Source organism: Sparus aurata, chromosome 1, assembly GCF_900880675.1.
Source record: "Sparus aurata chromosome 1, fSpaAur1.1, whole genome shotgun sequence".
NCBI lineage: Eukaryota > Metazoa > Chordata > Actinopteri > Spariformes > Sparidae > Sparus > Sparus aurata.
This window is the reverse complement of record NC_044187.1, coordinates 7526067-7553127: the sequence shown is the minus strand read 5'-3', so window position 1 is coordinate 7553127 and position 27061 is coordinate 7526067. Positions and strand designations below refer to the sequence as shown.

The window sequence follows — 27061 nt, the reverse complement described above, 5'->3', positions numbered from 1 at the left end:
GTCCGTGCAAAACACACACACACACACACACACACACACACACACACACACACACACACACACACACACACACACATGCACACACATGTAGGGACATGTGTATGAGCATCTGTACCCAGCTGGAGGTGTAACAGTAGCTCATTAGAGCTCTGACACCAGGCAACACACTGCAGGAAAGTGAGAATGGAAAATAATACACACACAGAGAGAACACACACACACACACACACACACACACACACACACACACAGAACAACACAACACAGAAACAGAGGAAATAAAGAAAGTGAAGATGAGAAAAGGAAACAGTGGAGAAACAATTTAGGCAATAAAGGAAGATATGTAAGAGGGAGTTAGTGAGGGGGGAGAGTGGAAAGTAGAAAGAAACAAAGAAGACGTGGGAACGGTAAAGAGTGTCTTGTGTGTTAACTTCTCTGTGTGCATGTGTGTGTGTGTGTGTGTGTGGCTCTCTATCTTCTCTGACTTGCAAACCTCCTCTGGGACAGAAGATCTACTGCATCCATTAATCTAATTTTAATAATTGATGCCGTCTCCTCCAGAGGGGGAGCTCGGCCCGGACTGTTGGCATAAAATGAGACATTTAGTGCTCTCTGGTAATTGCCATATTAGTTTATTCTCGCCTGGTCGACCAGCACACAGCCAGCAGAGCAGCCTCAATGTCTGATATCTATTTAGCTGCATTATTTTTTGCTTTCCAGGCACATCTATGACCTGGATCACCAATTACAGAGCTCTTTGCTCATGTGCGTTGCACCGAATGTGACCGGGAACATTAATGTGTGAGTGTGGATGAGTTGTAATTGTCAGCCAACGGTGTAGATGGTCCAGAAGCCTTTATTAGTTAATTTGACTTGTAAAATTGAGGGAATCGCTGCTGATTTTAAAGATTCACCATCATTAGCTACTGTTGTCTGAAGAAAAAAAAAAAAAATTGAAGTTAGTTTCCTTCTCTTGATAGCTTAAAGTGAAACCCTCGTCAAAATGCAACCTAGGCTTTTTTGTGAATGTATATGAGTCAAACCTTCGTTTAAAAGCATATATTACAATGAAAGAGGCACTTTTAAGATTTCTTGTATTTTCGTTTTCGGGGTCAAACTCATTTCCAATGGGAGTGCTACGGGCACTTTTACGATAGCATCAAAATCTCTATTTTTAAAACACTAAGAAGTCTCGACACAACATGAAACTTTGCTCGTAGTATCACCAGGGTCTCTACACATGAACACGAGCATTGAGAACATTGTTTGTGTACACAGAGTTTACTAAAAAGAAAGTTTTTGTACAACTCACCTTAGCAGTAGCTTGTTCCGCTAGCTGCCGTCATGGCAGTGGAGAAGCGTCGATTTCTGAATGTGACGTAACCTGGAGGACAGTTAAGGTGGAACGCTCCTAAAGTTTGGTTCCATATAAATGCACGGACAATTTGTTGTTTTGCAAACAATATTGACCTTGAAGTTGAAAAAGGAGCCTCATATAAGAAACGATATTAAAATAAAAAGCCGGAAAAGTCACGTGAGATATCGCATTGCATTGTTGCATTGTTGCATTGTTGCGCTGTCGTAGTCAGTCAGTCCACCACTTTTGGTCCGCACTGAAATATCTCAATATCGCTCATAAACAAACTGTGGGATTGATTGCCAATAACTTCAGTGCAGGCAGTCATGCCATGTTGGTCATCACCTGACTTTTCACCTGGTGCCATCATCAGGTCAACATTCTCACAGTCATTTTCTAAAAGGTGAATTTGAAAGGCACCTGTTGAAGTTTACTCACCAACAACCTTATCAAACATCGATTCTGGTAATTGGCCGTTGGATGGCGATTGGACAATGTGTGCGCCGCACTTTCTGCGTCTGCAACCGTGGGTCCCTTCAAGTCCAAACAATCTTGTCCTTTAAAAAGAAAAAAAAGAGTTAATAACTGTTGAATTAAAGTTAAGCAATCTACTTGTGATATGGAAGTTTTCACACAGCACAGATGTATTCAGGGAGTGGTACCGCAGAGTGATTCAAATCGTTCATTATCTCTAACAGTCAGAGTTTCCCCTCCACCCAGCCGGGCAGCCCTGGAGGAAACAACCTCTCCCACTGTTCCTCTGTGACGGCTCCCTGAGAGGAGATTTCATAACTTCCAGCAGCTTGTGGCAGCGCCGTTCGGGGGTAAAGTAAACGGCAGAGACAGAGCGAGCTCCCAGAGGAGAAAGACACACCAGAGAGGAGGAAAAAGCCAAAAAGAAAGAGGATGTTTAAGAACCAGTTAGAAGGTCTCATCCCCCTCTTCTCCAACGCCGCTGAGGAGCAAAAGTGATCTAGTTCCTCCATTCAAATATTCATGAGGCTGTTTGGCTGGAGAGCCGTCCTAACTCAAACCCAGACACACACTAAATTTAGTTTTACTTGTTTGGCAAGAGGTGTCTGTAGTGTGTCTGTAGTGTGTGTGTGTGTGTGTGTGTGTCTGAAGTGTGTGTGTGTGTCTGAGAGTGACGACCTGTACGTGTATGTACTGTAAAAGTGTGTGTGTGGGTTCACGGCTTACATAACTACACTCTTCAGGAGTGTGTGTGTGTGAGTTGGGGTGCGAGTGTGTGTTACTTTGAGAAAGACAGATAGTGTGTGTGTGTGTGTGTGTGTGTGTGTGTGTGTGTGGTTGTGCTTTTACACAAGTGTGTGACCTCTGTCTTCTGCTCTGACACAGCTCTGTGGGAGCCTGGAGTCTGCCCCCAGCACTTTCCCTACTTTGTGTGTGTGTGTGTGCGTGTGTGTGTGTGCGTGTGCCACTGTATTTGTGTGCGATATTGAACTTATCTGTCTGTACATCAGCTCATTGTGTGAAAAACTGGAGTGTATTGGGGTAATGCTTTGTGTGTGTGTATGTGTGTGTGTTCTTGTCCCTGTGTGTAATAGACTAGACTAGTTTCTTTGCATGTGTGTGTGTCTGTATGTGTGTGTCATCGTGTGCTTAGGTGTCTGTTGTGCGTTGCGTTTGTGTAACCCCGCGTGTTTGCGCTGCCAAAATGAGCTGTCTTATCTGAAATTGCTGCCGAAAATTGCTCAAAATGACGAATCCCCATTACGTCGCCACCGCCGTCAGTGCACACAGCGCGCACACACACACACACACCTGCCCTATCAGTGCACTGCAGCACAGTGATTGAAATAGCAGCTATGGAGGCCGCGCAGTACAATCGCACTTCCTCTCAGTCAGTTTCTTTTCGTCCGTTCCCACCATGCACCGCGGCTGCAGCTAATGATTAATCTCATCGTCGATTAATCCGCTAATTATTTTAGATGAGTGAGTGTATAAAATGTTGAATTCTCATGAAAGCCCAAAGTGACGTCTTCTAATTGCTTCTTTTGTCAAACCGACAGAACCACAGACTCTTCATTTACAAACATACAGTAAATAACACATTCATAAGCTGGAGCCACAAATGTTTGACGTTTCTGCTTGAAAAAAGACTGAAACAATTTGTCTTTTTTTCTTTTTTTTTGAAGTTTAGCAGTTAATTTACTTGATTGTTGCAGCTCCACTGGGTCGCCAAACGATGAGCGCAAATCGTTCACTCAGCACACACACACACACGCATTTCTATACTCCCAGCAGTGTGCCGTCGCCCTGTAACTACAAAGTGCAGACTGCTGTTTCTTCGAGTGGCTTGTTTGGGTTTTTTGCTTTTCAAACGCCCAAAGCAAAACTAATTGTCCTCAAATCAAAAATCTGTACTTTAGATTCCCTCATTTCAAAGTCAATGGATCTTTTGGTTGAATGCCTGAAATCAGTTCTGAGACAAAGTATTCACTGTGAATGCTGAAAGAGGCGTTTGCTTACAAGGGACTGAATGAGACCACAGGGGTCATCGACATTAAACGTCATCATGCAAAAGTTTCAAATCTGTGCATTTATCAATTTGTAGTGAGGAAGCTTATCGGTGGTGACATCTAAGTCCTGCATCTGTGGTTTAGTTGTTCATTTGGTTTGTTTAGCTTTGAGCTTTGAGCTTCTTGCGATTGCATTTATGCTTCAAATATCCTAGCAGTGGTGTTCCTTTGTTAAGATAAAACAACTAGTCAAAGATTCGTTTCCATTGGAAAAACCCTGCAGACCTTTTTGTGAACCAAGGGCGATGCTAACTTCCTGGTTAGCCAATAAAACTACACCATCCCTGCAGGAATCAATACAGGACCCTGGTGTAGGACATCAAGTCTGCAGCTGGTCATGTGCTTATTCACCATGTGTTTACTGCAGTCTTTCTTGTTTTCGTTCAAACATGATGGTTTGGTTTTTAGTTTGGACATTGTTTCATATTTTCAGCACATCGTTTACTCTTCATTTCATATCCAGGTTTTATTGTGCTGTGTTCCACCTTAAACTCCCAGACCCAACATCGTTTTTCTTCATCTTATTCTGAACGTGGACGATGTTTTTGTTTTTTTTACTCTGTTCTTCTCTGCTTCACCGTCACAAAACTGCCTGTCAGATTAGATCACGGTCACGCGCCGATGGAACCAACCTCTGCCATCTCTCACACGTGCGGCCGTATCCAGGTACTCTGCGAACCCCGACCTTACTTTTCATGGTCGGGGTGTTTTACTAGCAAGGTTTTTTTGTCTGATTTGTGGTGGTGGGGAAGGGGGAGCTGTAGCAGAATCAGCGCCCAGCCTGCTCCTGTCACCACCAAGGTTATGGTAATACCTTTACGAGCTGGCGAGAGGGAGGAAGAGGGAGACTCGTATTTCACGGCTCACTGCGTTAGACACACACCTCACGGATGCTTTGAAGCGTGTGCACAGGCACGGTCGCCGGACTGAGGTCTGGTCGCCGGGCTGCAAAGAATAAAAGCAGAATGTGCAGTGGAGGAGTTTCACCTTTGAGCTCTTGTGAAAGCACAGTGCAGGTTGAGTCTTTCCAGCCTCCGAACGATGTGCAACCAACGTTTTATCGAAGTCGGCAGTGCCTGTATTTTCTCTCCAATCTTGTCAGAGTTTTTCGACACGGCCGAGCTTTTCCTCCTTCAACTTCCCGAGCTACATCCTGACGTAACTTACGCGTGCTTTCCAACTTTGAAACCTCACAGGATTCCAATTCAGACTGTTAAACTTTCTCTGAAACACCAGGAATGCGGCGGATTTCTGCGTTACTGTCTTTTTCCACCGTTTGCTGTCAAACTCCTTTTTTCGAGCACCCCTCTCCAGATACGCAGGTCGAGAAGGTTCAAAGCAAGTAATTGGCGGGGGGGCTTCATTTTTAAACTCTTGGAAAATCACCTGGCAGGCTATCCGAGCTCTCGTTGTTCTAATGATGCGCCAGAAACACCTTTTGTGCGAGATATCTGAAACTTCCCTTCAGTTCTTTTCCTTTTTCCTCTACCATGACAACTCTCTCCCCCCTCTCCTCTAACCCCAGCCTGAGAGCAGCCAGGTATATGCATATTGCTCTCCTCTCTCTCTCTCTGTCTGTCTGTTTCCTAACGCTGCAATTATCTCCAACACTTGATAAAACCCCCTCAGGCTCTCCCCCCCCCCTCCCTCTCTCAATCTCGCTTTATTGCCATCGTTATATTGCACTTAATCATCCCTCCGCGCTTTCCTCTCTGATCTCTCCGTCCTTATCCCACGCTTCCTCCATCTCCCGTCATCCCTCCATCTCTTCAATCTGTCCCCCATCTCTGCTTTCATTCAGGCGTAGTGTGTTTTCCCCAGTAATAAGGTTGTCAGAAATAGGTCAAATTGCAAAATACTTGCTCTCTGCTCCCCCCCCCCGAAGTTCCTGTCTCCATTATCCCACACCTAGTTTTTACTTCAAGCCTGTTTACTCTCTCCACCTCCGATCGGCGCTCCCTCACAAGGCTCAGCTTTCATCTCGCGCGGCTGCAGGTTTAATCTCACGCCTCCCCTGCTTGAGCGCACCTGCGACCGGGTGAAAACACTTTGATGCTCTCGCTACACGCGCTTAGAGGGATATCCAGCTTCGGGGACGCAGGAGGTCTGCTGTGCTGAGCCCCTCGTACTTTGACATCTTGCTCCATCTGGTTACGAGATTCCAGTGCAGCACTCTGCAACTTGCACCTGCACGCACTGATATCGGTCCATAGCTGAAAACTGATCAGCGGTCGTGGTCGTTTTAAAAAAGGAGAAGCACCGAATTTATGGAAGCGAAGTCTGACACTGACCCGTCTCTCCGAACATCTCGCTTTATTAGGTACATGAACTCCAGCTCATTAAAGGGATATTCCGGTGTAAGTTTAATCCATGGTCTAACACACCGTGAAACTGTGTTAGACTCCCTCTCGAGAGATCAAGTTAGCAGACCGCTAATTTACGGAGTTTTATCAACCTCAGAAACGGCCGCACGACAACAATACACTGCAGTAAATGGATCCAAATATAAACCGCCACCAAAAAGCCACAAATAATGCTCAGAACAGCACCAAACTTCAGCAACAGTACAAATAGGGTCTCAGCACATAGTCCGGGGCATCTAACCTCCGCTAGCTTAGCTGGATTTCTACTGAAAAGCTGACTAAATTGACCACTCTTCTGCAGCAGCTTCCTGTTGACGGGAAGTCCCGACGAGTCGATTACCGAGTGCAGTAGAGTTCCGCGGCTCATGGATGAAAATGTATGATTATGACTCCATGGAAAAGCAATCAAAGTTCATATGTGTCTTACCTGCCAGTTTATAACAGTTATTATCGAGAGCGGACAGGGAAAAGAACGGAATTGAGCATTTCTAACTGCACTCGGTAATCGTCGCATCAGGACTTCCCCGACCCGGAAGCTGATGGAGGAGAGTTGAAATCTGTTTTTAGCTTCACAATAGAAATCCAGCTAAGCTTGTTGTCGTGCGGTCGTTTCTGAGGTTGATAAAACTCCGTAAATTAGCGGTCTGCTAACTTGATCTCTCGAGAGGGAGTCTAACACAGTTTCACGGTGATTTAGACCATGGATTAAACTTACACCGGAATATCCCTTTAATACATATTAGGTTCGGCACAGCGGGAGCCCGACTGTGTGAGGGTGTGTGTTTCTGATTTTGAACAAATACAGAGGGAGGAGTCCATTAAATCGACACAACAAGTGGGTTCAGATGAAAATGCTCCTCAGTGTTGATCACTTTGGGTATAGTGGCTTTTTTTTTTGCCGTTGGTTTTGCTTTTGATTCCCTTCAGCAGGGTTAACTTGTCTGTGTTGTTAATGGGTTTTTCTGCATGTTTTGTTTGTGTTTTCCAGGATGGTGGAATACTCGCTGGACCTGCAGAACATGAACTTCACTGCCATCAGAACAGTGAGGGTGCTGCGACCGCTCAAAGCGATTAACAGGGTGCCAAGTAAGTTACGACGCCACATCGGCCTTTGTACAGTTTTGTTCACGAGGTTACAAGGTGGTTGTACAAATGAAATGAAATACTGCACTGATAAGTTGATATATAGGCAATTAAAACAACATGATGCAAATACAAAACCAATAATAAAAAGAAGGAGGTTGAAAAACAGACATTATCCACAGACAACACAGTAAATCCATCACTAAAGGAGGACAGAGGATGTCGTTCTGTGTACAGACTGTAAAGCCCACAGAGAAAATGTGATTGTGGTTTTGGGACTTTATAAGATAAACTGATTTGATTTGATTTGAATGCGAGAGTGCATTTAAACAAGCAGTATGCCCAGAAAGAAATGGATTTCACCAAGCACAAACTGCTGCCTTAAGAATTAAAACAAGTCTTATTCTCTAAATATGTGATCCAGAGACTCTACGGGCCCGGTCACACCTACTCACCAACATGAACTGGGTCAAGTTAGCGATGTGACACCACGCAGTGCTTTGAATGTTCACTGTAAAATCTTAAAATCTCAATTTAACCAGCAGCTGTTGCATTTTGCAGCAGGTTTTCTGGGTTAACAAAACTAATTAAACACATTAAAATACAATTCTGAGACAAAATTAAAAGAGGACTTTCACTGTCTCCCGTATAAACTGAGTTGTTAGAAAAAGAACAACAACAAAAAAAAAAAAACAATTATAAACCCAGTAATTAGGCGATGAAGGATATTCATTCATGTAACGTGGCTCTCATTCAGCACCACGGACAGCTGCCTGCCAGAGCCGGCGGAGCCAGGCAGCTTGGTCGCTGTCCGAGGTGCTGAACACGAGTCACCGCGCCAGGAATACCTCGACTGTGAGCGCTCATTCAGATCAGATGGAACAAGAACAAGCTTTACTTATTATTTGGAGGGAGTCAGATCTGGCTCTGAGCTGATGAGAGACAATGATTTTTATCTACTGCAGAGTTTACTCAGAGCAATCTTTTTGGAAAACATTGTTTTCTTACAACACAGTGAGTAACGCCGAGCCGCGACATAATCACGTTCAGCTTAATTGGCCCAGCATCTGTTCACTCAAAGAAAAAGGTATAGATTATTTTGTGACAGCCTTTCAATGTACGTACATGGCAACACACATATCAGCTAAGAACAAGGACGACAAAGATTAACAAATAACGGTAAGGAATAGACAGGACTATTTGCAGACAGGTATGTTTGAAAATATAACTTATGCATGGCTATCTCAAGAACACCGATGATCAATAACATAAATAAAAAAATGTGTATTCACATGGCAAGTTTAATACAACAACAAATATAAACAGAAAAAGTCCTGAAGAGAGAATTACAGAACTTATCTTAACTTTACGAACTTAACATAAGTTAACATAACAGAACATAACATATCTTAACTTAACTTAATATAACTTAATGTAATAACAACACAATGCAATATTAAAAGAAACAAATAAGCAGTATAGAGGAAAAAAGAAGATCAGATCTGAATCATCTACACGTAATTACGGCCTGCACGATATGAGGAAAATCTGCAATGTGCGATAACACTGTTCAATACTGCGATGACGATATAACTTGTGATAAATAAACAAATATTGAAGTTTGCATATTATATAACTATACAGTTAATGATGGCTAATGTTAGTTTTGAATTGTTGGTGTAGGTCTTTATGGTTGTATTGCAGGTGGTGATGGATGTTGGTTGTGTTTCCTTGAGAAGTTGAAACAACTGCTCTGCATGTTTTACACAGTAGCTGTGTTTGTAACACGTCGTGTCTCCTGAATCCAAAATAAGTCTGTATAGAAGTGCTGTTTCTTTTCACCACAAGGTCTTCGTCGACCACATTTTCTCTTCTCTCCTCCCTCAGCCATCATAACCTGGCAATCGCCACCAAACTGATGCCGATTCATTTTGTCAGGGTAGCTAAAGGCTAGCAGGGGCTTCATCTGATTGGCCCTTGTATCCAGGGCTCGGTCTGATAGGCTAAATGTCGGCATGCTCGAGGTGCATGCATGGCGCATGTAAACAAAATGATTTTTCTTATTCATCGCGTGTCAGGCAGTCTTTTGCGACGTGTTTATCGCACATGTTCATATCGCGATGACGATGGAGATTCGATTTATCGGGCAGCCGTAACGTAATTTAATTTTTATGATACTGTCGTTCTGATTCTTCACAGTAGCGACCTGAATGGAAGTCGATGAAATTCTGAATTCAGGAAGATTTTGTATATTTATGTAAGAATCCATCTTCAGACTGCTGAATAAGTCTCTCATAATTCTTTTTCGAGGCCTTTCAGTCATTCCTTGGGTCTTTTTTGACGACTCTTGTATTATATGTTGATGGCGTTCGCCGCTTCACCTTCCTCACAGATCCCTCCTTGCAACGTCAGCGACACAGCAAATGCTGCAGTGCCGGTTGTGTTTCATTCCAGTATTCATTGTGGAGAGAATGGGCCCCATGACACCAGCACCATTGTTACTGTGGCACCGTGTATGCCGACACAATCCTGACCAACCAAATGCAGCCCAAACGCCCGGTCGTCTTTGGCTGCGATTATACCATTTTGATCGCGTGCCTGTTGTTTCAGCGAGCCGGCCTGGAGCTCTACAGGTGCAGGTGCGCCTGCGAACAAATTGATTTTGTCGTGTGCATTTCAAACAGTGACCTGCTCAAAGATGAAGTAATCAAAAAAAAAAAAAGAAAGACCTGACAGAGAGGCTGCATTTCATGTTTATTTCATCTCAGTGTTGGTTAGCTGTGCAAGTAATTTCATGCTGTGCAAGAGAGAGAAAAACAACTCTGAAGGACACCGATTGACAGGGATATTAAAACTGCTAAAGTAATTTCATCCACCCTGAACTGTTTTTAATTTTGACAAAATCTCCTCAGCACCCGAACCCATCACCGAGGCGACGCGGAGGCATCGCTGAAGTGTTCGGGGCGCCGCGAGCCCGTCACTTGGACTCAGAGAGTGCTGCTTAGTCTCTGTCCTTCTCGATGAGAATAATCAGAGCTCGCTGCTCGCTGCTTTTGTGCTTTATTTGTCTCAATCGCGCCTAGCAGGCAATCATTTTGAGAAGCTATGAGTACTCTCTAAGTCGGATATGCTGGTGCTTGAAGTTAATGTTGTTTTCGCTTCCTTTATAAGTATAATTGCTAAACCTCCCACTGCTCATAATTCTGCAACATAAACTGTCCCAGCAATTTATTTTCTTTTTTTCTTCTTCTCTGAAAGCGGCAGCAGAGATTTCAGCTGGTTGCAGGGACATTTCTAAGTTGGGCTCATCGTTATACAGAACATACAGTTTTGTTAGTATTCACACAAGGAGAGCTCTTAAACATACATGTTTCTACAGGAGGGCCATTGATCTATACGGAGTCAAGGACACTTGTGTTGTGTTGTCATCACATCCAGCTTTGCACGTGTGTTGGTGTCCATTCTATGCCTCCGACCGTCTCCCTACTATATTTGTCATCCTGTCTTTCTTAATTGTTGTCTCTCTGATGATTCAGGTGCAGAGAGAACAAAACCCATTTATTTCTGTCTGTGATATCGTGTTGTGTCTCTCTCGTCTGTCACTGAATTCTCTTGGTTTTTATCCACTTTCTCTCTGGTGGATGAGGATAACAATTTTAAGTTATTTGCTGTTTGCCTAAAAAAAACTGAATATCAGTGGCCTGTGCCACAAAGCAATTATGAAACAGTCACCAGATCAATTTATGCACTTTCCACACTGCAATGCTATATGTCATCTGGGACCGAACGCTTCATCTGGATGAAATTGTAAACAGTACCCATGTTTCTTTCCCATTTCTAAGTGCTGTATCGTAGGAAACTGGATGTGTTTTTAGTTTGTTGAAGATGTTTCACCTCTGATCCAAGAGGCTCCTTCAGTTCTAACTAACTGGAGGGGAGTTTTCAGGCTTTTACACTCTGCGTGGGAGTGTCCTTACAGAGTCGTTAAGGACACCTGTGAGCTCAGAGTTTCAGCGTCATTAGGGCCACTTGGGGGTCGTTGACCCAACCAGCCTTCATGTGGGTTGCTAGGTCTAGGTGAGCCCAGGTGTGAATGGTTGTTAAGGTGTCTGGAGAGAGAACTCAGTACTGTATTGTAGGCGGGTGATAAGTTATGTTATAGGCCACCTTTTCTGTTCAAAGACGGTCGTTCCAGTATAACACAGATGGATTCTATCTTCTCTGGCTAACATGTTTACATTGTCGTCCTCAAAGGAATGATTTTTCTCCTTCAGATATAAGTGGACTGCACAGTCTTGACCTGAGGAGTTGGCCCTCCTGTGTTGCACCTTTTGTTAGCTATCATCCACCTACAATGCAGTACTGAGTTCTCTCCCCAGACAGCTTAACAACCATTCACACCTGTGCTCACCTAGCCCGAGCAACCCACATGAACGACTCTGAAACTGAGAGCTCGCACGTGTCCTTAACGACTCAGTAAGGAAACTCCCACACAGAGTTTAAAAGCCTGCGACTCCCCTCCAGTTAGTTAGAACTGAAGAAGCCTCTTGGATGAACATGAAGGCACTAACGACTCTGAAACTGAGAGCTCGCACGTGTCCTTAACGACTCAGTAAGGAAACTCCCACACAGAGTTTAAAAGCCTGCGACTCCCCTCCAGTTAGTTAGAACTGAAGAAGCCTCTTGGATGAACAGGTGAAATGTCTTTCTCATGCTCACCCACCCTCACCCAAACTCAGAAAGTTGTCTAGCTTAGAGTGTAAACAAGACTACATGTTGTGTTTCACCATCCAATTGGTTGAGCACCAACTGTACAGCACAGATCATAATATTGAGTTTTGAGTTTGAAGTTCCCAATCATTGTCTTATCTGTATTGGAGCACAATCGTTGAAGAGAGAATCAGGAAGCATCTAAGAATCGTTTTCCCCTCACCCAGTTTTCTTTTGAGTGTACGTTTTTCGATTTGTTGTTTTATCTCCATTAAAGGTTCTCTTTGCTCACGAGACATCACGACTTTAAAAACGTGTTTAACGTTACACAGCTTGTTCAACTCTGTGAGTTTTGTATAACAGAGAGGTCTGTGTTTACATCATTACATCCCTTAATGGCTGGTAATGTTTTTCGCGCAAGGTGGACTTAATGTGCCATTGAGCGGGTCATTCTGTATGGGGAGAAACGACAAACAATGTTAAGCCATTAGCGTCCAAACCATAGATACAGCTGTAATCTTGCAATTCTATGAGTAGAGGTGCATTTTCCAATTACTGAGCCTCCTTTGTGACATCAAATACAAGGAAGGAAGTCACCGAACACGCACGGATTCATGCTTTCTTTGTGATTTATTCAGCAACATTTCGATGAGGACACGGCATTTGGGTTAAGGAAGGATAAGAGAGAAAAAGAAGAAGCAGGTGAGAGGAGAGAAGAGAGGGACACAAAGAGAGACAAACGAGGGAGGGAAAAAGGGATTATCCAGCTCCATGAAATATGGACGAAAGGAAGAGAGGGATGATCAGAGGAGAGATGCGGGGAGGGAGTTGGGGGGGGGACTCAGATGAGTAGGCTATTACGATGATAGATTGAGCCGAGGAGACAAGTGCAACGGATGGAGGGAGTCGTCGGATGAATAGAGATGAAATGAGCGTCGGGACCGAGAGGATGGAGAGCGGGAGAGCTGGGGATCAGTTGGGGGAAAAAAGGGAGACGATTACTGTAGATCTCAGAGAAACAGATGAGGCGATCCGAGCGTCGCATTCGTCTCTTTTATTTTTGTTTCCTGACATCACGCGGGCGGATTGACAGGCAGCACGATCACAACACTCGTTCTCACACACACACACGAACACAAAGACCCACAAACACACAACTGTGGCACATTTTTCTCCTGCGTTAATGAACTGCTGCTGGTTGATATATAAATCCCGATCCTGCAGCGTCCCTCAGACCTTGAGTCGGACAGAGACACGCTGCTCGAAGCCATAATGGTACATATTTACCTGCTGTACCTGCAACATATTTACAGTAATTGGGTTGCAAATGTGCCAGCTATTAATGCAGACAACTCTGAAGCTCCTGTTTGAGACCCTGGAGTTAAATGAATGCTTACAGAGAACATAATCTTAGGTTGGTACCAGTGGATAGGTTCCTTGTTTAGCCATGAGGGGCTCTCCCAGCTGGCTCATGATGTTTGGTGTAAGTTGTGGAAGAGCTGTGAGCCTGTTATTAAGCCAGGCAAGAAGTACAGGTGTGGAGGTCGCAGTGGTGGAATAAGCACACGTCGTGGTCGTCTTTCACGCTGGAGACGTGAGGCTGCTTCCTGTTCTGTGCAGGATATGCATGTTTTCGCTGTGTCTGCGTGTCCAGGCACTGAGGCTTCTTCCTGAAGTCCGGAGGTTCATTGGTCACTCTTAATTGGCTCCTACAGTCGGTGTGAACACTTGTGTGTCTCTATGTGTAACCCACGCTATTCAGAGGGTGCACGCTGACAGCTGGGAGACCCCCGTGACCCCACAAATTGTAGAGATTAAAGGGATACTCCGGTGTAAGTTTAATCCATGGTCTAACACACTGAGAAACTGTGTTAGACTCCCTCTCGAGAGATCAAGTTAGCAGACCGCTAATTTACATTTTATCAACCTCAGAAACGACCGCACGACAACAATACACTGCAGTAAATGGATCCAAATGTAAACCGCCACCAAAAAGCCACAAATAATACTCAGAACAGCACCAAACTTCAGCAACAGTACAAATAGGGTCTCAGCACATAGTCCGGGGCATCTAACCTCCGCTAGCTTAGCTGGATTTCTATTGTGAAGCTAAAAACAGATTTCAACTCTCCTCCATCAGCTTCCGACGCGACGATTACCGAGTGCGGTTAGAAATGCTCAATTCCGTTCTTTTCCCTGTCCACTCTCGATAATAACTGTTATAAACTGGCAGGTAAGACACATATGAACTTTGATTGCTTTTCCATGGAGTCATAATCATACATTTTCATCCATGAGCCGCGGAACTCTACTGCACTCGGTAATCGACTCGTCGGGACTTCCCGTCAACAGGAAGCTGCTGCAGAAGAGCGGTAAATTTAGTCAGCTTTTCAGTAGAAATCCAGCTAAGCTAGCGGAGGTTAGATGCCCCGGACTATGTGCTGAGACCCTATTTGTACTGTTGCTGAAGTTTGGTGCTGTTCTGAGCATTATTTGTGGCTTTTTGGTGGCGGTTTATATTTGGATCCATTTACTGCAGTGTATTGATGTCGTGCGGTCGTTTCTGAGGTTGATAAAACTCCGTAAATTAGCGGTCTGCTAACTTGATCTCTCGAGAGGGAGTCTAACACAGTTTCACGGTGTGTTAGACCATGGATTAAACTTACACCGGAATATCCCTTTAAGTATAGAAAGTAACGTGAAGGTCCCAGTTGGCAGCCATTACAGCATGATAGTGAGGCAGCATCAGTGTTTCAAGGACCCTGAAACTGAAGAAGCTAAACGTGATTATTATTATTTTTTTTCCGCTGTGAGGACTGTCTGATATCTCAACGTTGGTGTTGTTCCTTCCTAGAAAATCATAATTGATGCCGCTCCAGGACTGTCACTGCAACCGACCAATCACGCTGTCGTGATGTCATAGCTTTGCAACTTAATTATGGCGTTCCAGGAACAACATGGCCGTATCAGATCGTAGAAGGACACTGTGTCCTCTGAGAAGATGGCCTTTATCTTATCAACTATATAAACTTGACCCTTAAACGTGCTGTGGGTTCCCTGAACAGGTCAAGAAAGAATATATATAAACCTCCAACATTAGCGTTTGTCTCTTGATAGAATCAATCTTAGAGGGGACGCAGCTTATTTGAACTGCCGTCGAGCGGCTCGTTCAGACTTCATCAAATATTAACATGACGATCATGAACGTGACCGACAAATGTCAAGTTATTTTTGCAAATGTCCAGCCGTGGTGACCAGAGGAACAAAAAAGGGGTCAATTTATAACAAATGCACCCGTGCACCGCGCCAGCACCCGCTGCCAAGAGCCCGTTATTTCACCCCGCTTTATTTGTCGAATGAATAAAGAAGCAATTCACTTCAGCAATTCTATTAAAGACAATTTACCACAGAGCTCATCTCAGGGGTAATTCAATCTCCATGCTGCGGGAGAGCGACACAAACGCGGTCATGGAGCGCTTCACTCAGCAGCAGTATGAACACACACTTTACAGGTGGCGGATGCACGGCCTATGCAAAGCCACAAACACTCGCATGCTACGTACTTGTAGGCACACTCAGCGGAGGACGTGTGAAGTGAACAGAAGAGTCGGTTAATGGGACGCTAATGGCAATTATCCAGGCCGGGTTCCCACTGGCCTCAGCTTAAAGGACTGGGCCTGTTTACTACATTACCCACAAGCCCCCCCTGGGAAAGGATTATTAGCAGCCAAGGTAACGGTCATCAGCACGCTCTCCCTCTCCTCGCCTCCTCCCTCTTTTCATTTATATTGTGTTTATTCTCGCCGCTAATCTCATTTCCACTTCCCTCATTACTTTTTCCGTTGCTCCTCGCGTCGTCCTCCCTCCGTCTGCAGCTCTGCTGTAAATGATTCAGAAGACTGAAGTTGCTTTTTTTTATAAAACAATCATTGGTCGTTTTATTTTGTCAACACTTGGTAATATCCCGCGATCAGAAAGCCCGGCAAATAATTATTCCAGTAAAGTGACTTTGTTTTTATTTCCAATTATACAATTTTGGAACTTTTCATCTTTTAATCACATCTCAAACTTCTGAGAAAGCTGTTTCACTGTTTCCTCACATCTGCTGTTTTATTCCTACTTTTTCTGTTGCTTTTAACATTTTTAACGTTTTTTATTTTTTTTATTTTACTTCGTTGTTTTTCAAAACATAATGTACAAACTTTACTATTAATGACGTTGATTAATTGTTAATATTTCCACATCAGGGTGTTACGGGTGATATTGCAGCACTGTGAGCTGCTGCCGACTTCAAACAGACTTAATCAGTGTGAAAGTAAAAAGAGACGTCTGTTTCAACTTTCTCAAAGGAAATCAGGTTCTGTCAGGCTTAATGAAGGACGCCGGCACTGCCGGCGCCGAGACTTCAGTTCCAGTAAAGTTCAGGGCAGTTCATCTGGATTCAGACCAGCTAATGTGATTTGTGTTTAAGCCAATTAAAGAATCAAAAAACAAGACCATTATTAGAAATGAATCAACGTTTAAATGCTCGTCTCAGCACCTTTTTGCCTGACTGGCGGTGAGAGCCGACTGTTTGAGGTCGGAGGAGTTTCATGGCTGCGGATCTCTCCGTGTTTACATCCAAAATCCAAACTAACCCAACGCCCAGAGGTCGTGTCGTTGTCTGCCTGTGTTTATTCTTAAAGGATGAGAGACGAAAGACATTTGTTTTGTCATTTTTTCCCCCCTAAAAGCGGAAATCTCTGTCCCGTTGTGGGGGGATTTAACTCTCATGAGAAATGTGTATTTTACAGTCCGGATTAGCCGCCTGCTGCTGTGCTGAAGAATATTTCCTGCGAGGAGATGAAACTAGAAAGTTGTGTCCGTCGGTAGAATATGGATTATTTATAGTTCAGACAGAATACAAAATATGACCTTGATTTTTCACAGGATGTTTCACTTTTGAAACATAGATACTGTTCTTCGCTCAAGTATCCAGGTCTCCTGAAAGGCCGTTCGTGGCTTTCCAGCTTCCTCGTCTTCTGCTCCATCAGACTGAAGCATCTTAAACCATTATGTCGTTTGGCAGCACCCCAGGGAGAAGGTCCGAGGTCCGCCTGCCCACTTACTGTTGATTAGTCAGCTAAACTGCTGCACCAATCCACGATCCATTTTACAGATATCGTTTAACCCCCGGTTTAGTCTCCTCACACAGATCAGAGCCAGAGTAATGGGCCGTGGGATCACAATTAGTGTGGAGATTAGGAATTGATTAGCTAATTATGAGAATAGGACGGCTTATATGGAAACGCATCGTATGTTAATTTCTGCACGAGCGGTGGAGTGGGAGGGATGAGCGACGACGTGTCGGTGTGAAAGAGAGAGAGAGAGAGAGAGAGAAGGAGGTATAGTCGGTGGGAAAGTTTTGAATTTTTTAAAATGTGTTTGTGTATTTCTACAAATAGTAAGTGTCTTTAGAAGTTAGAATTTAATACATACTCAACAGTTTTGATGCTTGACTGACTTTTACTTGTTGGCTCTTTACGCACGATAATCGATGTGCCATTTTCAGAAAATATCCGCAAAATCTTTGTCCAAAGATGAATGATGACTGGTCAGCTGATGTGAGTGTAGACTGGCTGTGTCTCTGTTCAGCCTGCTTCTGTCAAAGACTAAAGGTGTGATGCATTGTGCGTCAGGACTGCACCGTTACAACAGCTTCTTGGAATGAAGAGGAAAGAAAAAGTGGCATTCGCTGGCCTGAATTTGGAGGACGCAAGTGCGACTTTTTGCACACTATCATCCCAAAATCTACTGGAGAATGACTAATGGGACCAATATAACGTTGTTTTCATTGGTCCCATTTTTTTCTGTGATTTTCAAAATCTCCAAGCCATAGATGTTGGTAAAGATCCGACACAAACCCCGCAAGCATCGCAATGTGCACGTCTCAAAAGAACAAATCAACCAAAGGTGTCCGTTGTTGAAGATGTTTTGCTACAAGCAATGGCAAGACAAGAGGATAATCGCTCACCCTAACATTTATATCAAATAAACTTCTGCCGATATCCGATGTCTGGCTCCTGAAGCCCCAAAACATTGGCTGTTGTCCCCCAATTGTTGTCAGACGTTGGCCAATTATTCCTATATTGTGACTTTGGTGACTGTTTGAACTTGAAATATAATGAACACCACCATGAATGCTGTTTTAGGCCTGAACTCATGAGGATGCAATGATGAAGAGAGTATTAGGAGCAAGTTTAGCCAAATGTCCTTCAGTCCACTTGCTCTTAATACTCATACTGGTCACCATTGCATCCTCGTGAGTTCAGGCCCAAAACAGCATTACAGTGGTGTTCAGTATATGTTTTGTGCAACTCTCGTCCAGGAAAGTTGGATTTGGATGAAGTTGATGGATCCTGCAGGACTGATTTCTGAAACAAGAAGAAAAATGTCCCAATTTAAGCTTCAAGCTGGGTCACATTCAGTTTAGGAGAAGAACTGGGATTAGGTGTGTCGTGCAGAGGGTAATGTCACATGCGTCCCGATGTAAATGTTTGCTCTGTTTGTCTCTTCAGGCATGCGTATCCTGGTGAACCTGCTGCTGGACACTCTGCCCATGCTGGGCAACGTCCTCCTCCTCTGCTTCTTCGTCTTCTTCATCTTCGGCATCATCGGCGTGCAGCTGTGGGCCGGGCTGCTGAGGAACCGCTGCTACCCGGAGGAGAACTTCACACTGTGAGTCACCGCCGGCTCTGTATGTGTGTGTGTGTGTGTGTGTGTGTGTCAGCGTGTGAACAAGACCGCGTGAGACAATGTGACGCTCGAGGATCTGCGCTGTGTCGGTCTGTCGGCTCGAAAACTTTACCCGCCTGTCTGAGTGGGCGCGATATCTGCACACCATCGTCTCCAGCACGCTGTGTGTGAATGATGCGAGTTGTAGCCGATGAGAAAGTGTGTGTGTGTGTGTGTGTGTTTGTTAGAACACACTGTGGCCACAACATGAGCTTTTTGCGTCAGCGGACATGTGTGTGTCCACATGCGTCTGTCACCTCTCCTCTCATTACCTGCCCTCCCAGAAGATTCATTACATAATCGACTGATATCACCATTGTGGGAGATGAAGCCTCTCTCTCTCTCTCTCTCTCTCTCTGTCTCTCTGTCTCTCTGTCTCTTGGTCTCTCTGTCTCCAGTGTTAATATAATGAGGCTTATTGCAAAACCAAAATTTGCACAAAGCAAATATCATTATCCCGGAGCCTATTCTGCCACTTAATTAAGAACCGGCTCTCTCCTTTTTTTTTTGTTCTCCCGCCTCCCCACTAACCCTGCCAACCCCCAGACACAACCTCTGCTCCACTCTGTCACATCACTAATACTTTTTAAAGCGTAGATGCAAGAAAAGTTTGGCAAAAATAAAAAGGGGAAACAAAGACGGGAACGAGAAAGAAAGAAAGCAGTCTGAGGGGAGACAAAGAAATGTCAGCGAACACAACTTGTAAGCGATATTTTAGGCTGGTTGATATCGGCGTGTACGGTACGTTTGACCTCGTTAACTGACCCTGGGATAGTTAAATTGCTCCCATAAGCATCACAGCGAGTTTCCACCTCAGTGTGGATCAGATTATGACCCTTTCTCAGAGCAGAGATACTGTATGTAAGATGTAGTTTGCCGAGGAAAGTCTAATAAACGTTTTATAATCTCTCTCCGCCAAACTTTGGTCTTGTAAAGGTTAGGAAATGATCATGGTCAAGATTAAAAGACGGTAGTTTGGACAGTTTGAAGTGCTGCGCTGCAAATAACAGCGTAACACTGCCTTTACAAAAAAAAGTCCTTTTAAGGCATTTAAAGTCTTGTCAGTCTTGTGAGGACAATTTCTAATGATCGCCATTATCAATACGCCTTAACCTCTTAACGAACGCCCCCATTTTAAGGCTCTTTTTTCCAAAACGACATACCGAAATTAAAAGCATGACAGCTCCCACATAGTTTGAGACTCAGGGATGTGCTTGGTACCATTGGAAAGGTAACACCCTCAAGTTTTCTAGAAGTGTAAGTATGATTCTCTGACATACTGACACAGAGTTACAGAGGTTGGAACACAGGTTTTGGTTTCCATCCAATTCAAATGTCAATAAACTGGTATGTCTATGGACACAGCAGACACAATTAGGCCATAGCCACAGGTCTCAGCTTGCTACACTCAAAATTTGAGGTCAAAAGACTAAAGACTAAATTGATTTTTCACAATTTTTTTTCTAAAGGCATGTCTGTGCGTTTTGCTTGGGTCCTTTTTTTTTCCCCAAGAGCGCCTACTGAGATTCAAAGGCTTATAACTTGAGTTAGTTATTAGTTTTGGGTGAAATGACATGGATATTCCCATTATATGGACTCTTGGCAAACTATGAAAAAAGAATTGTGGCATGACATTGTAGCTGTGGAAAAAGGGAACACTCCGAAGGTATGTTTGTGTTTGGCCTTAAAATGATCACGACAGTCTCAGCTTTCCAACAGTGAGTATATACTGTTAAGATCTGATGCTTAAAACTATTAGCAAAAAAACTATTCGTTTTTACGAAGGGCGTTCGTTTAGTGAAGGGTGTTCCTATGTTGGAATGGTGTTACTTAAGGGGTTAACATGCTGTAGATGCCTGAGTCTAAATGTTGATTCTCATGTTTTGTATCTCCGTTAGATCAGATTTGTTAAAAGGGAAATTGAACCGACTGATGCTGCATTTGCAAAGGGCTCAGGAATTCAAATTTCATACTGAGCACACATGAAATTCTTTTTTCGTATTATTATTTATTCAAGTCTGGATGACTTCGGCTCAGGAGGTCAAGAGGGCCGTCTACAAATCACAGGGTTTGTGGTTTGATCCCCGCCTCCCACCGTCCACATTTTGACAGATACGTAACCCAGGTTTTAGCAAAAGTACATTCCAAATTTCTAGTCTAATGGGGTTGCGCCATGAAGGGCATCTGGTTCATGACAAATCAAATATGCAGATCTTCCAGGCGGGGATGGGTGGGTGCTGGGTCAGCCATCACATGGAAACATCGGCTCCCCACAAACGAGGAGCGGCTGGAAGAAGAACAACAAGACCCACTTATGATTTAATCCCAGGAAATTCTTCCAAGTAACTCCCCTGGCGCCATGTCCCTGAAGCTGAGGCATCACTTGGGAGTTCCTGGTTCTCTCGATGGAGTCCGGATCCCCAACTGCGCCGTGGAGAGAAAATATCTCTGAATTCGCCTCAGAGGACAAGTTGGACCCGCTGACCTGTTGTCCCGCGTTCTTTCAAGGAAACGGCTTCGTTGTCCCCGCTGCTGCGCTCATTTGGCATCATTTCCCGTCCATCATTATAATCATCAGCAATTGGATACGGCAAATCATCTCCTGCAGTCACCCGTGTTCGTAAGCTCTTGCAAGGACTCACACTTATGCATGCACACACACAAACGCAAACCACCCCGTTGATACACACAGCAGGGTATCTCGGGTTTTTGAAAAAAGGCCCAAGCTGTAGGATGCTCATATTGTGAACCAGGTGTACTGCACCTTTACCTCCCTGCTACCGCTAACCTTTACAGTTTGACAGTTGGATGCACTTCCTTTCTCTGGGGTGAGCTCTCACTTTGGTGCGTTGTTGTTGCAGTAGTATTGCGTGGTATTTTCCAGGATTGCTATTCCGTGTCTCAGTGGCTGTGGGCTGTTTATTTTGGTGGCAGCGGCAGGAAATTCAATCACTCTTCTGTCATGTCTTTTCAGAATCAGAGGAGTACACACAGTGCGCTGTCGTCGACCGAGTGCAGCTACCGACACGCTCTCTGCTCGCGTCCTTTCGATAGCACAGCGATCACACGCTGCATCTGTTCGTGTCGGGTAGCAGAAAGCAACAGCTGTCAATCAACGAGTCGGCGTGCTCGAGCTTCCGCCCATAAAACTGTGCATCTTCCGGTGATTGCGCGCGGCTGAGTCCGATTTCATTCTCAACCCTCCGTGAATCAAACCGCAGCTCCCCTCCGCAGGACAGCTTGAAAGATGAGACACGGTGCGACGTTCAGGCTGAGTGATTTATCGTTTTTATACCACGACTTCACTTTAAAAGAGCCTCATTTTCCTACGAGCATTATTAAATATAACTTGGCGAGCTTTTGCAAAAGATTCTCATCCCCGGGGAAACTTTCATTGGGTTCAGCAGCTCTGCGTTACGCGACATACAACCCGAGGCGCACTTTGCAACATCTTTACAATCATTCATGTATTAAAATACATAAAGAAAGCCAATGTTCTCGCATTCAAATATAACCAATAGGCCATAAATCAATCACGGTGGAGTATTGTTTTGATTTCACGACTGCATTACATAGTAGGACTGACAAAAAGCTTATTGCACATGCCGGTCCCTCCTCGTCAGATACCGAGGCTGTGGGAAGGTGTCAATGTTTGACGAGTCGGGAATGAGACTCATAAATCTGCTGTCTTAAACTGGACCTTTAGTTGAGTTAGTTAAAGTTCCCTGTGATCATGTAAAATGTTATTAATGGAACTGGTGAGTTTTTGAAACAGTTAAGTCGACATTCTCTAAACTGTGTGCCAAAAAAGGGTAAAAGCTCATAGAATGGTGCGGGCTGGATGATTCACTATTTTCTACACATCTCTAGGCACCGACTTTTAATTTATAAACTCGAGGAAACTGTGATCCTTCCGCCCTACAACCTTCATAGCAAACAGCACAAGATGATTGACTTTTCTGTAGACTTTAATTACACTGACGGTGGATCTAACGCACCTGAATGTCACGATCATGGAAAAGGTGAGACATCGACACCAGTGAAATCCTGACATTACTCAAGATCTCGGGGATTTGGTTCCAGAAATTGCAATCACATATTTTACTCTATGACTGTTTAGCTTTATGCAATGCAAGATAAGCTAAACTTACAAAATAATGAATTTTTGCTTTGACATCGCACATATTTTATGTTCTTTTATGGAGACAGAGTTATTATTCTGTGTTTTCCCAATCAATTTCTGGGAAGGTTCCTGAAAAACAACATCTAATATGTTACAGTTAAAAGGTAAAAATGGAGACAATGAATTCAAACACTTGTTGAGGAATCTCCTTAAAAAGAAATGTACTGTATCCTGAATTCAGTGTTTGCTTCAAGATGAAATTTCCATTTTGCGCCGCTGTAGCATGCTAGCTGAGCTAATAATTGGAAATAATTACTTTTAATTACCACCTTTGGTTTCCTGTTTATAGTTATTAGTCTGTTTCTGGTAAATCAGTGTTCCTCTTTGGGTCATTTCACACAGTTGGGTTTGATAACAAGCTCACACCTCATTTATCACGCCGCACCCACCTGAAAAACGACTGATACGATGAGATCAGACCAGATGAGTAAAAACCAAGTCAAATAATTACATTGATGCCCGTGCCTTGATGCATGTCTGTGTGTGTATGTGTATATATATATATTTATATATATATTTGCAGTTGGTAATGAATTACGATGACTCTCTGCATGTCCCCTGATAACAGCTAAATAAAATAGTAGGTTTAATTTAGGAGCTGGAAGCTTAACAGGTATTGTTTGTCCCCAAATACCTCCGTGATTAAGAGTACAGCTAATACCGCTGTGAAAACACAGCGCTCAGACAATAACTGGGATTCAGTCGGTGGCGAGCAGGAGCCTGGGGAGACCAAATCCGCTGCGAAGCGTTTGATTAGGCCCGTTTGGCTGCACGGAGGAGTGGGCTGGACGCCGGCGCGCGCTTCCGAGCCCAGAGAGAAAATAATGATCTGATGAGGAGGCTGTGGGGTGGGCCATCACCATGGCAACCAAACCAAGAGATGAGATGGAGAGGCCGATGTAATCATGGGATGTCCTGACCCACCTGAGTTAATTTCAGTAATGTCATCAAACGCTTTGTAACACATGTAGAGAAACAGATTTTGTTTCCGACACGACGCCGATGCAAACGGCGTGCGACGGCTTCAAATCAGTGTTTTCCTGGAACGAGAGCGCACACCTTTGGCCGGCGGCTCTGCTGTCAGGAGTCCAACGTCTCCTCATGTGTGAAATGACTGCTGTCTGTCTGATGCTGTCTGGCGTCGAACGTAATCACCTCAGTACACAGAGACGCGCGGCCGACATCCAATGAGGTAATGAGCGAGGCCGCGGTGATCTGCTGCCGCTGGGTGTCGGCTCGGTCGCGAGCGGGAGCAGAGATTAGTGGGCGAGGTGGGCGACGGGAAGATGAGCAGAACAAGTGGGTGGACGCTCACGTTTTCTCTGAAGTCTACTTGCTTGTTAGCAACGAGAGCAAAATACAAATGACAGGACTCACAGGCGATCAATAGGGATTGATAAGTGGGAACACATGCAGACACACACACTGTTATGGTTCTTTCTGATGTGTGGGTAACAAACACATTACACAAAAAGTTGTATTACTGTGAAAAGAGATTATTGAGCAGGTGGGCTCAACAGAGCCTGAGAGAGGAATAGAAAATGTTTCTTACAGAGATGCATGATATGGATTTTTCTTTTAGCAGATACCAATAATTAGCTGCTTCAGGACACTGAATTAAAAGAAAATAATAAATAACCTGTATGTTATGTGCACCTTCAGGCTAAGATGTAGTGAGCAAAGACGGATGAATTATAAATTCCCCAATATCAGGCTGGTAATTTATCCAATCCAATCCAAGTTTATTTGTTAAGCACTTTAAAAACAACCAAAGTTGACCAATGTGCTGTACAGAAAAAATACATAAGGCATCATAAATAGAAAGACATCATTGCTCACATAAGGCGCAAAATACAACAATACATTAAAAGGCATAAACCATGAGTAAAAAACGCAATGAAAGTAATCAAAATAATAATTTAATTATTCCGATAAATGTCTTGAGTCTCTAGGATCTGTTGTGACTTATTAATTTGGTGGTTCATATCAAATCAGATGATCTATTTGATAAAACAATCACGTCTTTAAATGGTAGTTATAGCTAAAGTACAACGCACGATATCTCCAGTCTGGCATCGAGAGCTGAAAAAGTCCCAAAAAAGAGATTTCACCTTTCTAGTTGGTAGTCGAGGCTGTAATGAAAATTTAAATTGTAATTTTTTCATCAAAAAATTCATTAAAAAAAAAATGTAAGACAAGGTTTCGCTTGAAAGTTGTGTTCCTTTGTGTGGGTCTTTCTCCGGAGGGGATTCATGGCTGTTTTACAGGGACGAGCTCAGTTTGTCGATTCATTTTATTTCCCAGCAGACTGTAATTAGATGTTCCATCATCAGCTTTTACTCAGTGTGATAAACTGAACTTCATCAACCGCTTGAGACGCATCCAACACTGCGGGGACTCTCAAAAGTGAGAAGGACTCACAGAATAGCTGTGGTTTGAACCATCACAGCACACCAAAAAGGGAAAATATAGTTATTTTAGTAATACAGATTTATACATAAAAGCAACACTTGCTTGTTATGAAGGTTTCGATTCAAGCCGGAGACATTTTTCTCCGCGCTGCTTTTGGCCTCGTGTTTGTTTGAGGTACTCAGCTTTGTTGGCCAGGAAAGAAATTGGCAAGGGTGCTTGTCACCTAATTGCACCCTCAGGAGTACTAGAACTGGGAAAAAAAAAACAAAACCTCAAAACAAATAGAAAGTGGTCTGACAAAAAAACAGTCTTGTTTTACAAGCGCACAATTAACAAGACACCAGACCACACTTCAGCACTTTTCATGCATTCTGCACGATTAATTGCACACCAAAAGCGAGGCTGCAGCACTCAGAGGAGGAGAAGACGAGAGCGGTGTCACGAGCGAAATGATGTTGGTGGTGCAGGTTTTGTAAAGAAGCTCCCAGGTCAAGCTCCTGCAGCATCTCTTTACTTCAGACCTGTTCAGTGTGGTTTTAGGTGCACAGATGTGGGAGAAGCTTCGACACAAGAGCATCCGGACATTGAAGGAAAAGGAGAAACCACGAGAAACACTAAAAAGAAGGTTTCCTTCGACCGACGGGTGTGAATCAGAATCACTATCGCCGCGAACCTTTAAGCTTTCATCGGCCATATGAGCCAACAGAGCTGCAACCGAGGTGAGATGACGCAACGCGGGAGATTTCGGCCAGAATCGAGCGATATGATGGGAATAAGGAGCTGATATGAGAAAATTAAAGATGAAGAAAAAAAACCTTGTCAGAAACATTCACAGCGAACGTAACTGATGTGAGAAAGGCTTGCAGGTGTCGTCAGGTAATGGCTTCTATTCAGCGCAGAACAATAAAGAGAGGCCGAGTCACTGAAAGAGACACAAAGAGCGTGACGACGACATCGGCTGAGTGAGAGGCCTGGTAGTACTCACGGCGCCGCCGCTGTCGAGCCCTCTCAAAATACCAGGTCAGACGTAATTGCTAACCAGCGTCTGCATTCGTCTGTATCTCTTTCTCCGGTCTGCCCTTTAAATATAGCGGCGCAGCGTCGGATTAAAGGGAGATCACACAGAGCTTTGCTGTTCTCCGTCTTTAGTGTCTACTTTGCTCTTTTTGTAATGTCAAGCCCGACACCTTAACTGTCTTCCTCTTCCTCGCCTCGCACATTGCTCTTGTTGGAGGGTCTCGCCTTCCGATTTCAGTCTCAGATTTTTCCCTTCTTCTTATCACTCTCTTCTGTTTTAGTTTTTGCTTTTTGTTTGCGTCATTCCTTTCTATTTTTCCTCACCAGTGGCGTGCACAGACTTTTTGAAAGGCAGGGGCGAAAAGAAGGGCACTTTAGCAAGCGTTTTGGCTCCCAAGAGGGCACTTTAGCGTGTGTTTTGGCTCCCAAGAGGGCACTTTAGCAAGCGTTCTGGCTTCCAAGAGGGCACTTTAACATGTGTTTTGGCTCCCAAGAGGGCACTTTAGCGTGTGTTTTGGCTCCCAAGAGGGCACTTTAGCAAGCGTTCTGGCTTCCAAGAGGGCACTTTAGCATGTGTTTTGGCTCCCAAGAGAGCACTTTAGCGCGTGTTTTGGCTCCC

General features: G+C 44.0%; 1 protein-coding gene across 2 annotated transcripts in view; it reads left to right on the top strand.

Annotated features, from left to right (window-relative positions):
- The window catches only part of cacna1ib (calcium voltage-gated channel subunit alpha1 Ib), a 232969-nt gene that overhangs the window by 104674 nt on the left and 101234 nt on the right, over nucleotides 1-27061 (top strand). For both annotated transcript variants that reach the window (XM_030431025.1, XM_030431017.1), the window contains exons 5-6: nucleotides 7252-7349; nucleotides 18614-18773. In XM_030431025.1, the coding sequence (XP_030286885.1) occupies nucleotides 7252-7349; nucleotides 18614-18773 (258 nt within the window). The remainder of the gene's footprint in view (nucleotides 1-7251; nucleotides 7350-18613; nucleotides 18774-27061) is intronic.